At 38.0% G+C, this 12,034-nt stretch overlaps 1 protein-coding gene across 1 annotated transcript; it reads right to left on the minus strand.

Moving 5' to 3' along the window:
• Positions 1-4,636: 4,636 nt before the first annotated feature.
• On the minus strand, positions 4,637-5,702 carry LOC149279209 (nucleoredoxin-like protein 1). Its single transcript, XM_089501403.1, has 2 exons — positions 5,374-5,702; positions 4,637-4,955 (listed from the first exon to the last, which is right to left on the minus strand). The coding sequence occupies exons 1-2, from the start codon at positions 5,700-5,702 to the stop codon at positions 4,637-4,639; spliced, it is 648 nt and encodes a 215-aa protein (XP_089357529.1).
• Positions 5,703-12,034: the final 6,332 nt, after the last annotated feature.

Below are 12,034 nucleotides of genomic sequence, written 5' to 3' on the forward strand. Positions count from 1 at the left end.
TGGGGGTCGTCTTATAATCGAGCAAATACGCATAACTAGAGCTTTACGCATTAGAATAGAAGAGCATCTGAGAAATATCCGTAATGGATATGAAAAACATAGCGTATCCACCCACTTTTTATTACATCATAATCAAAAGTTTTAGAATCCATGGGATCATACAAGTAAAGAAAGTTTGGAGAGGAGAGGACTTTTTTAAGACATTGGGGCAACAAGAGATGGAATGGATTTTTAGATTAAATACACCTAACGGACTGAATAGTGACTTTGAACTATGTAATTTTTTGTGCACAGTGTATGATTAGACATATATTATGTTGTATTTTTTTATATTTTTATATTCTGCAGTATATTTATATATTTATGTATGAGATATATCTGTATTTATATTCTTACATTTCATGGAATAGGATTACCTTGGGTGGCAGATAACTATGAAATGCCCAACAGTCTTCCTTTTATTATTATTATTATTATTATTATTACTACAAATGCAAATTTGTATATCCTGATTATGCCGTTTTTATATGGATCAGATGAAAGACTTTTTAATAACGTGGACCATTGGGACTACCAGCTTGAAACCTATAACGAGTCTAACCAATAAGCTGAGACCAGCAGGTATATTAAAGAGAAGGCGGATCGAATCTTTGCACCAGACGAAGCGGAAGGCGAAACGCGTAGTGCGTGTTGACAACATTGGGGAGAAGGAGTATACAACTTTTTTTTTCATGGTAGCGCTGCTATGAATTATTAAAAATTCAAATAAATTATTATTAAAGTTGCTATTTTCATTTGACCCTCCTTCTCTGCCTACTTTTTCTATTATGGAAGACCCCTTTAATAGGAGAGACTTGCTTGTACATGGGCATATCGTTGCCCTGTTTACCGTCTTATATTGCTAGTAATCTATTACATTAAACGTCCGTACTGCACTATATGTTGTCCTTTTTTATGAGCATATCAGAAGCCTCTTGTATACATTATCAATGCCATTTTCCATTTGAGCTATTTGGTTCACATATATTTTATTTATTTTATTTGGGTGCGCAGACACAGATTTTGAAACAAGAATACCTTAGGCTGACATATTGTAGTTTCATGCAGGAAGTTCTCTATCAAAATAGATGGTGTTTTTTCTTCGTTACAAGAATAGACTAACTTTTCTTCGCACAGTAAGCATATCTGATCACGCTTTCTCTTCGTGATGGAGTAGGCTGGAGCTTTGCCAGTAAGACTCCCACATACCGAAGGCTTGCGATTTATATGTAAAGTCAGCGGAATATGGAAATTGATTTCAGGAAGAAGTGGCTGATGGGTTAACTAGCTAGCTAGCTCCTCCAGGGGTGTTTTCATTGAGAGATTTAAGCCTTGGTTAACTATGCATTGGACTTGAGCAGGACCATCATAAACGAGGCAGATTCATTTCTACTCTCCAGTACATAGAGTAAACAATTTTCATTGGAAACGCCTACAAATCTGTGGTCTTCTTTCTTCTTTGTGGTCTTCTTTCCTCTTTATTTGCCCTCACTGCATTACGGTCTACACAACTCAAACCAACACGCTGCCTGTTATCAACAAAAAGGAGAAAGGCTAAAATCATACTCGCTAAAGTGATTCCATTTCCAGGGAAGTCAAGTAACATGCATTCATTGCTCAAACTTGTGTATACATTTAGAGTATGTTACGCCACACAACGAATGCTATTATTAGTTCATTTTAGCTAAAATAGCTAATCCAGATCCCTTTAATACAAACTAAATCTGATACATGACAAACACAACCTTTACGTACACATTTAAAACTCTACACATTATCATCACATTTTTGATACAAGTGTTTTTAATATCTATATTTAAATAGATATTAAATATATATAATATTATACATATATATATACAATTTAATGCAGTAATAACAATAATAACTGAAAAAATTAACTCAATTAGCAAAAAAAGGAACAAAAACGCATTTAACACCTTAATTAAGTTTCATTATTCACAATGCAAGTAGTGGTCCATAGTGCAGATTAAAAGGCCAATATTCCCAAATTGTTTTATATCATAATGTGGTAATTTATGTATGGCTGGGCTAGCATTGGTTTCATTCATTGATAAAAAAAATAAACTAAAATAAATAAGTTCCACCCATGTTGGCCACATCTGCAATGTGTTTATTGTCCTCTAGAGGGAGATATTCACCATTGTTAGAAAAAGAATCATATCAACTTAAGTCATTATTTAAAGTTCTATAATTGTATCTACATTAAATAATCCAATGCACTAAATAAACCTATAAAATTGTGCATATATATTAAAATAAGCAATATATGTGTACTGGATACCTGTACCCTCCAGCATTTCAGGGTGACATCATATTTACCTATTTTCCATATTTATCACAGAACAAAAAAATAAACAAACATCCAGACTTTATTAAGTGTATGTGAAGATTAACAAAACGCCAAGACACAAATATCCTACTAACACGTTTCACACATCAATAGGCATAGACATTTGATGAATTTCAAAATTAATTCTGAACGTAATTGTTTATCTTTCATTCTTATTTATCCCATTTGTGATTCTTTGGAGAAAAGCATGGGACTATTTGTAGTAGCGACCTCTGAACTCCCAAAAGGGGTTATGTATAAAAGCTGAAACCCACTATTATTTTATTCTAGCTGCCAAATACTCAGTTTTAGACATGTTTTGTTATCTCAATGTATGATCAAGGTCTCTAGGACATCAGAAGTTGATGGTCAGAGATGAGACACCAAAAGGATGCCCTTAAATACCCTCTGTATCCAGTGAGTGAGTCCAGAAAAAGCTTGTGTGGAGCTCTTGAGTAAGACAGAGCCTTGTCTGCCTCTGACAGCGGGTTATCATGAATATGCAGGTTTAGACAGACATGTCACATTACAATTTTAACCCAAGATTTAGATTTGCAATAAATAGATTATTATTATGCGACACGAAGAGTGGAGTTGGGTATTGTTGAATGTACACTCACTAGCCACTTTATTAGGTACACCCGTTCAATTGCTTACTATTTTTATTATTCACAACCTGAGGATGAAAATTCTTACACACAAAACATCAAGGAGCCATCACGACGCTAGGAAAAAAATTCCATCTGTTCATAAATTGTGAAATAGCTGTCAGTGTAATAAATGCAAAACGTCTTTACATGTTCAAGCAAGATAAAACAGCAGATCATTAATTAGGGCTAAAGATTTCACAATTTGAATTTAGTTTCAAATTGCTTGCTGATTTTTAATGACATTCCTTCCCAAAACAGTTGAAATGTTTCAAAACATTATGTTTAAAGTGGATTTGCCACTTTCTAAAATCTACATTTCATAGCACATGATGGAAAAGTAGCCCTTTAGTTATCCATATCGGACTTTTCCAAATGAACCAAAAATGATTTTTCGGTTGGTTTGGGGTCCATTCGTTTTCAGACACCAAATATTGTTTCCTGCCCTTTTGGTTCGGATGAAATTGTGATGACTTTTTCTATTTAGAAACAAAATTTGTTGTCATTCAAAGTTATTCACTCTTATACTCTTCCAAGCTCTCTCAAACTCTTATTCACGTTCTCTCACAGTCTCATTTTCTCAGTGTCTCCTTACCTTCTCAACCGACCGCTTCCATGTCCATGTCTCCTTTCCCGCAACTCTGCTTCTTCTCTTGGCTATTCTTGTTCTTCTGTCTTCTTTCTTCGTCTGTTTCTCCCCGTGTCTACTTTGTTCGCTTCTCCGTGAACCAGGCCTCCTGGCACACTTCTGTAGAAGTGCAGAGCCCCTGGGACTGGAGGAATGGTGGAGAGGTTCTCCCCGTCACTCTGCTCTTTTGCAGAAGTACTAAGACAGGCCAAAATAATTAAAACGGATTTGCGGAGAAAGTGAAGAGTTTCCACACCTGTCTACATTATTCTATACTAGAGTACTAATTTAACGGAGATAATTTCTCCAAACAGGGAAAAGGTGTCCCTGGAGGCTCCACTCTTTTGTGGAAGTGTACTGGAAGATCTGGTTCACAAAGAAAGAAGACATGGAAGAAGCAGAAGAAGAAAGAAGACAGAAGAAAGAAAAACAAGAAGAGGCAAGAGAAGAAGCGGAGCTGCAGGAAAGAAGTCAGGGACACAGTAGAATTTGCCTGTGATGAGAATTGTTTTTCTATGGCTCCTTAGTGCTCATGCATCTATTCTTTCTCTGTGCTTTTTTTTTTTTTTTTGGCTGTTCTTTCTCTTCGCTCTTCTGGCCTCGTACCGAACAAAAGCAACACGTATGCTCACCTTGGGTTAAAGTTCATAGTTGCAAGCAGGCCACTTGTCCTCAGCACACTTTGATATAACATAATTGCATTACTTCTTGAAGAGCATGCTTTGGTGTTATGTTATTTCTGGATCTGAATTGGTTTGCTGATCCCACGTCCTACAACCTTATCTTGTTCCCTTTACAAATGTATAGCTACACACATTGGCTAGCTGATACACTATATATTTAATAAAATTAATTAGGCTGCACATATTTGGAATGCCATTTCCATACTGTCTCTTTCATTAAATTAATGGAAACATCTGAAATTTCATAATTCTTCCATCTGATGTTTTTTTTTTTAATTATCTGTATTTAGAAGAACCCTGCTCCACCTCCTCCTCCACCATCATCCTCATCACTCCGCTTTCTTTCTTTCTTCTTAGAATCACTTTCAACTTTGTATTTTATCCTGCGAATGGGATCACTGATGCTCCGGGAGGCATGATCATCGCAGAATTCCGGAAGCAGAAAACTTCTGTCAATAATCTCAGAGACCTCTTGCCAGTTCTTGAAGCAGGGGGGACCTAACCGCTCTACTTCATCCACTGCGTTCGGGGAGATCACCTGGCCTGAAGGTTTGAGGACAACCAGGACGGGGACTTCTGATACAGAGAACTGATTTTCAAGGTCCCTGAAAGTGGAGGAACATGGTAAGAATTCTGGAAAACAATTATGTAATTAAATAACAAAGATATGACACAATTCAAAAAAGTTGAACATACTCAATGAGATTTTTTTCTTTGCGACTAGGATTAAGTAATGAACCTAGTCATGTCCAATCTGTGAATCTGTATTAAGCCCCAAAGTGAAGGGGCTTAATACAGTCTAAATGAAATATATATAAATATAAGAAAGCAACCCAAATACCAACAGTATTACCAGTGATGCATTCATAAATATAGGAAGTAAGGGTTCTGCTAATAGAATCACTGATGAACCTTAAACAATTCCAGTATGAGAATCATGAGGACATTGTTTTATCTTCACTAGAGCTTCATATTCTAAAGAGCTATAAATATATATATATATGCTAAATTGATTATGGTCACCTCCTAAACTCTTTATCCTCAAAGCGGACCAGTAACCAACGTTTAGGCATGTCCTTCAGGAAGTCTTCATGTTCCTCCTCACTGCGGTCTCGAGACACATAGACCAGCGCTAACTGGGAGGCTCGATTTACATAGAACTCATCGGTAAGCTTGACAAAGAAATCCTTCAGGAGTGGGGAGAACTCGCGACATCGAGGGCTCCCCGAGTCTGCAAAGTATAACAAGACTACTCTGTTTTCCAAGCGCTCCCACACCTCCCGTTCAGTGTCCAGCTCATCCTGGTCCCGGTTATTTTTCACCAACACTTTGCCCAGAAATAGTTCAGCCATATTTATCCTGGTCAGGGATATATTCATAAAAAGTTGCACACGTTGTACCACACAATGACTTTCAAATGGATGGATGATGTCCTGTAACAAGAAAATTCCTTCCTGGTGAGATTTTACTACCAAAGCCTTTGACAACCAGCCAGTGATTGCAAGAGTACCTCTCAACCTTATACTATATTATTCTTTTAAGTTCAGTTTTCTAATACATTTCTTCCCACTTTGGAACTCTTCAAATTGAAGTCCCATCAAAAAACTTTTTTTTTCCCTTGGTCATTTAATCCAGTGCTGTATACAGCAAAAAGCTGGTTTTAGCCCATTGTGTTCTAATAAACTACAGACGTGGAAGCTGCCATAATTGTCAGCCATGTGATATTTTAGACAACTTTTCCTGTTCTACCATCACACTGAGCTGTTTATTTATGGTAATGCTAATGAAGTCTGTTGTTCATAGACTTTCATTGGTAAAAGTATATGGCTTGGCGATTAAGACTGAGACGTTTTATTGTTTACCATAGGCAGTATGATAAGGAGTCAGGGGGTTCGTCTAGTAGAGTGCTAGAACACATAGACATGGCTAATATATGCAGCTGCCGGAATATATACACATACCTTATATTTTACAAAAACTAGAACTGTTGTACAGAGTAAAAAAAAACAATACTTCTTCAAGTTTATTTTTAATCTGATTAGTAATAAAAAAAAAATGGTCCAGCTATATAAAAAAAAGTCATATGTACTGTTAGTCTTCTGTCTGTAAAGTAGTAGTTACTGCTGGGATACTCTGATTGGCGTAAGGTATTGCACAGCAACATGTTTCGAAATATATTTGGTCACCTTGAACATTACAGCAAGAATTCTTCTATAAAGGGCATATAGGAAGTTTCTGGAATCTCGAATGTCTATGATCAGGGTTCTACGTTCATCCAGGTGTTGGCCAAGCTACATACAACCAAGGTGAAGATTACTCTTTGAGGGGGTGAGTTTCATTGCTTATAGTATACATTATATTTGGCTTTAATATGTATGGGGAAAAGAAAATCAAGCTTTATTCTGTGTTTAAAACTGATGTCGTCGGAGCCGGCCCTTTCAGGGGCATTAAGCAAAAAGATTTGTGGGTGGGTGTCTAACGTACAAGGGATAAAAATAATAACTCATTAAAAATAATGTCAAAAACACAATAATTAGGAGCACGTTGCATTAAAAGAGTAATCGGTGTGACTCAAAACAGCTGCTTAATCTTCTTAAGGGGTAGTGCCACCTCTGTGTGTATAATCGCCTTTTACTAATAAATAATAATTATATAGAATTTTTTTTAAGTAAAAATCTTTTAGGGGCAGACAAAAATACTCACACAAAAATAAATAGAAAAAAACAGCGCCTTGATAAAATCAAAATTTGTAGAAAGGATCACCAGCTATGCTGAGTGGTTGTGCCATACATCAATCACTCCCTCTGCTCCATGCAGAAAATAAATAAATCCCTGTTTCCCTTGCTTCATATCGCCTCTTTTCTTTTCTTTCCTGGACACAAAAAAATGTTTTGTAAAATATTATTAAATTTAAATAAGCACATTGCCCGTCGCAATAAAATGTTAGATTATTTTAAAAAACACACATCGTTAGATTCTTGTGGATTTAAAAAAATAAAAAAAATAATATTTTATAGAGTATATAGAATTATCCTAACTAAAAAGAAATAATACAATTTTTTTCAATCAATACAGCACTATTGCTGACGTAATAGATTGTTTTTATAGGTAAAAGATACAAAAGTAAATACCTTGGAATATCTTTCTTAAGGGTTTTGATTATAAGGGTATTTTTTTCCTGGAGGCGTCAAAAAAAACCAATAAAGATGTTTGTTTTTCTTCATGTCTTAACCCTGCCATTAGATCCCCGGCAGTGACACCTCACTTGAGTGCATAGGATTTAGAGCAGAACACTAAAAATAGAGCGGCTCAGGGTGCAAAGGATTCTGGGGGAATAATCTTCTTATGTCACAGGTTGTGTCCATCATCATACATCAGTTTAGGTGAAGGCATCACAGTCATACCAAAAGACTGTTGAAGTCTTGAGTTTATGAGGTCACTGCTCTAGGCATGACCTAAGCATTGACAACTGCCCGTGTGGACCCTTCCCTTAGAAGGGTGTCATATTCCGGTGCTCTACCTTCAATGGTTTGAGCCCTCCACTTGACCATCTAAGGTTGAGCACCGTGGTATGAGAGATATTAAGGCTAAGGCACAGATATCCATAAGGGCTGCCTAACAAGTCCGTTGAGGAAAGACTATACCCGGGTTTTGCTCGGAGACTCTGCTCCTTTGCTAGTCTCCAGTTTACCATAGGTAAACTCCATGTCGCGGGAACAGTGTTGTGGCACATCCCACTCCCCTTCCTTGCATACGGGGCTAGCCCCTCACAAAACGTCGGCAGGACCAGCCACCGACATCCTCAGCACCGCATACCCCCATTACGCAAAGGTAGCTGGAGCCTGAAAGTTCCCAGGTATAGGAGTGACACACAAGGGAGCTTGATCGCCCTGCATCTGGTAATGTGGCACAGGGGCTACCACAACTCAGATCTGTCACCCTAAGCTAGACCACCTCCCTGGTTGGTTATACGCCTAAAATGTATATGGATTTATTCACTAAGGTTTGCAGAACAGCTGCAGTTCCAATTCTCCAACTTCTTACAAGTGTTTTTTCGGAGAGGGGTCATCTGGGTTCTGTATAGTGTCTAGTTCCACTTTCATGCAGTGAATGCATCCCATAGTGAACCAACCAACATCATACATGCTTGCTCGGTAAGGAAATCCCATAATTAAGGTGGAGTCCCTATAAGAACCAAAAAATACATGAATTTTTGTCATTCCATTTATACAGTCGGATAGAGCATTTAAAATAAGTGATGTGGCTGAATCAGCCATCGTATTCGCAGCTAAAATATCTATAAGTTATGAGCAGGAAACCACAGTTTCTCCAATACTTCGCTTCAACAGTGAACCACAAAACCATTTAAAGTACACTTCCCCTTCAATAAAATAATTGCGACATCCATGAAGCATACTGGAAGTTGGGCAAGGTTATAGCTGCAGAACTTCTACTTCCAGGACCACCACCATATGATCTGACCCTGCCCTCCTCAACCCATACTTCTCGAGTGTCCTTGGTTCAGGAGGGACAGTCCCAACCCCTCTGTCCCTCATCCCTGCTCTGATGTCACCTCTTTTCTAGTTACAATAATGTGTATTTAACTAACAGGAATTGTGTTTACTAATCAGTCTGTACATTAAGTGTTCATCTTCACTTACACAGTGACGCAAACAGCTGTCAAACAACCAAAAAGTCCCGTTAAGCCCTGTCTCTGGCCACATCTGCAACCATGCCCCTTAAACAGGACCGATCTTAGTGCCAGGTGAGTCAGGCTGGTGCCTGGACCTAGGGGTGCTAACAATCAACCCAGAAACTGCCCCTAATGTCAGCCTGGTACCCGGCAGGAGTGCAATAGAAGCCTCCACAGTGTTCGAGGGACATGCAAGTCAGATCAATGCCTATAGCACCAATCTAAAAGTATAAAAAGCATGGTGTGTATCGGTGTGGGGCTTCTTGCCTGGATCGCTATTAGGTTTATGACCAGACCATGTATGCAAACAGTTTTTTAGTTTTTTTTTATTATAGTGGTCCTTTTTCAGCAGCATTTTAAGAACACCAATGGCTTATTAGCTCCTGTCTGTGGTTGTAGAAGCAGGGTCTGTGCACCCATCGTGGTATTACAACCTTGTAATTTGAGAAAAAATACAATATGATAATCAGTCCTAAAAAAATCCATTGCTTTTACATTGACCATTTTTTTTTAATTAAGGGCTTTAAATAAGAACTGATTCCGTCTGATGCTTTACCCATTTCATGTCTTAAAACAGGGTTACTTCGTTGGGTTGAGCTGACTCTGAGACTCTTAAAATATAAACCCCTTTGTAGCTTATTGTAAAGAATTTATGTAGTGATTTGCCAAATGTGGTGACCGAATGGCTCTAATACCATTTCTCATGGAAATCTGGACTTGTAGGTAAACATAAACTTGATTAAATCACCTGAATTGAAGCAGGGTTTTCAATCATAACATAGTGGAAGCAAAAGCGCCAGCTGGGAGTATTAGATATGATCACACTTTGAGAATCTGTGCCTTCACCCTAAGATTGCAGCAATGACCCGGAGACAAACCCTGAGAGTTCCCAGGTATGTTTATGGTCAGCGTGAAATGTCATGGCAGAAGAAAATGTAAGTTTTTCCCCCCCAGAAGAGACAGCAGGACAGAGTTCCAATTCAAGAAATTAATTCCCCGTATATCCTTATTATATAGCCCAGCCAATATGGTAAAACAATACTTTTCCTTCATTGGCTTCAAAGTTTGTTGGCAGTTTCTGCCCCCGATAAGGCTTCCCAGAGACAGAGGAATCTGGTGGGGATAGGACATTTTCACTTTTTATATTACAGCATACTCCAAGATCATAAAAAAACAAGAAATACTTGATTTTTAAATGAAAACCAGACACACGTATCCTTTCACCGACCCCGGCCTGCCAGGCCCCTGAACAAGCAAATTAAATGTTTATTGCCCCATGAATGTGGATACTGTCTTCACATCTATTAGTTCCATATGTATAAACCAAGTGCCAGATTGTCTTTTGTATTATGCTTCATACATAGTTCAGGCATGCTACAGATCTGTGTAAACACATATACACTATAACCTACTGATTTATATATTTGTTTTAGAAGTTTAACAAAAATCAAAGATCAGCAATAAATCAGAAACCCAAACTAATGTCTGGGGATAATCATGCTGCACATTATAGGTCAGCAGATGATATCATGCTGGTCATTTGCCATCATTACAGTCTCTTAAATATTATATCACACAATTGGGAGTGACATACAGCCGTGCACTTCCGCCCTTTCACAATCACACTTCCGCCCTTACACAATCACACTTCCGCCCCTACACAGCCTCGCTTCTCGCATGCTCGGTTTAAGTAGCTCTCTCGTTTTACAGTTGCTTGAACTTTCACCAGCGTCTGCTCTCGCGAACTTCCGCCCACAGTGAGGCCGTACAGGTGTAGTCCCGTGATCTCACTTCCGCCCTCTCACCTGGCGGCTCCTTTCTCTCGTTTCTCGCATTCGCCTGGAGCTTGCAGCCTATTAGGTACGGTATGTATCAGCTCCAGAGCATTTAACATGGATATGGAGTGATGTTTACAGCTCAGAGCAGCCGCTGGCCTCCAATTCATGTCATCTGATTCATTCATTCTTTGTATTGATGGCTGTGACTTTATAATCAATTGTCTCCATGGTTTCCCATAGAAAGAATATCTATATATAATATATATATGAATATACTATATATATATATATATGAATATCTGTTAGCATGTACTTTGTTTCTATAATATCCAGGATTCAGATGGATCTGATATGTTACTTTCTATTGTTACATTTGCCTTTCTTCTTTTATTCTCGTATTCTGTTACATGCATAGACTTCTGGATTTAAGATTCAGGACCCGTTAGCCTATCCCATGCATGTTTAAATTCCCTGTTAACCTCTACCTCTCCTGCTGCGAGGCTGTTCCACTTGTCTGCCACCCTCTCAGTAAAGTATGGAAGTGCATATATTCTTTTCTATGTGATCATTTGTTATAGTTTATATATAGACTGTGTTTCGGTGGTGAGTAGCATGATGTTTATTGCCTGATGTCTAATACTATATTCTGCTATGGGGTATCTGTTTCCAGGGGGCAGTCTCTGTGTGCTTTACAATAGAGGGACTTGTTCACTAAACAGTTTTGTTGAGATACCTATGTATTTCCAAGGGCATAACTTTCCACACCGGCAATATCTAACAGGGCAGTGGCCGGATCTGCAGGTTTGGGGCTACTGTGTAAAGTTTTTTGTTTACTTGTAATTCCACATACAACCACCAGGGTATCTAACAAGGCCCATAGGTGGCAATCATATCACATCTGCATCCCTGTATGCGATCCTGTGACGGTTTGGTTTAGATGTAGCATTAGTTGGCATGGATACGCTTTGAACATAAGAATTACAGCGTTTTATATTACATATACAGATATAATATATTTATATGTATTAGCGCGTTGTAAAGGCGTTCTTCAACAGGTCCATTACCCTTGGAGTTATATGTAAAGATCTATTCTGGTGCAAAGTTTACAAGTCTTATGATTATTAATATAAATATATATATATATTTATATATATATAATGTTTGTTTTTTTTTGTTTATTTGTTTGTTTGTCTGCCTTGATGGAGTGGTATGT

Source organism: Sceloporus occidentalis, unplaced genomic scaffold (genome assembly GCF_023333645.1).
Source record: "Sceloporus occidentalis isolate IW3139 unplaced genomic scaffold, rSceOcc1.0.p SCAF_174, whole genome shotgun sequence".
Lineage (NCBI taxonomy): Eukaryota > Metazoa > Chordata > Lepidosauria > Squamata > Phrynosomatidae > Sceloporus > Sceloporus occidentalis.

Bases quoted from the DNA above. Each gene is read 5' to 3' on its own strand.
- LOC149279209 (XM_089501403.1), bottom strand. From the start codon at position 5,702: ATGGCTGAACTATTTCTGGGCAAAGTGTTGGTGAAAAATAACCGGGAC. The intron at 4,956-5,373 runs GTGACCATAATC...CTCCACTTTCAG, and splicing joins GAGGATAAAGAGTTTAGGAG to GGACCTTGAAAATCAGTTCT.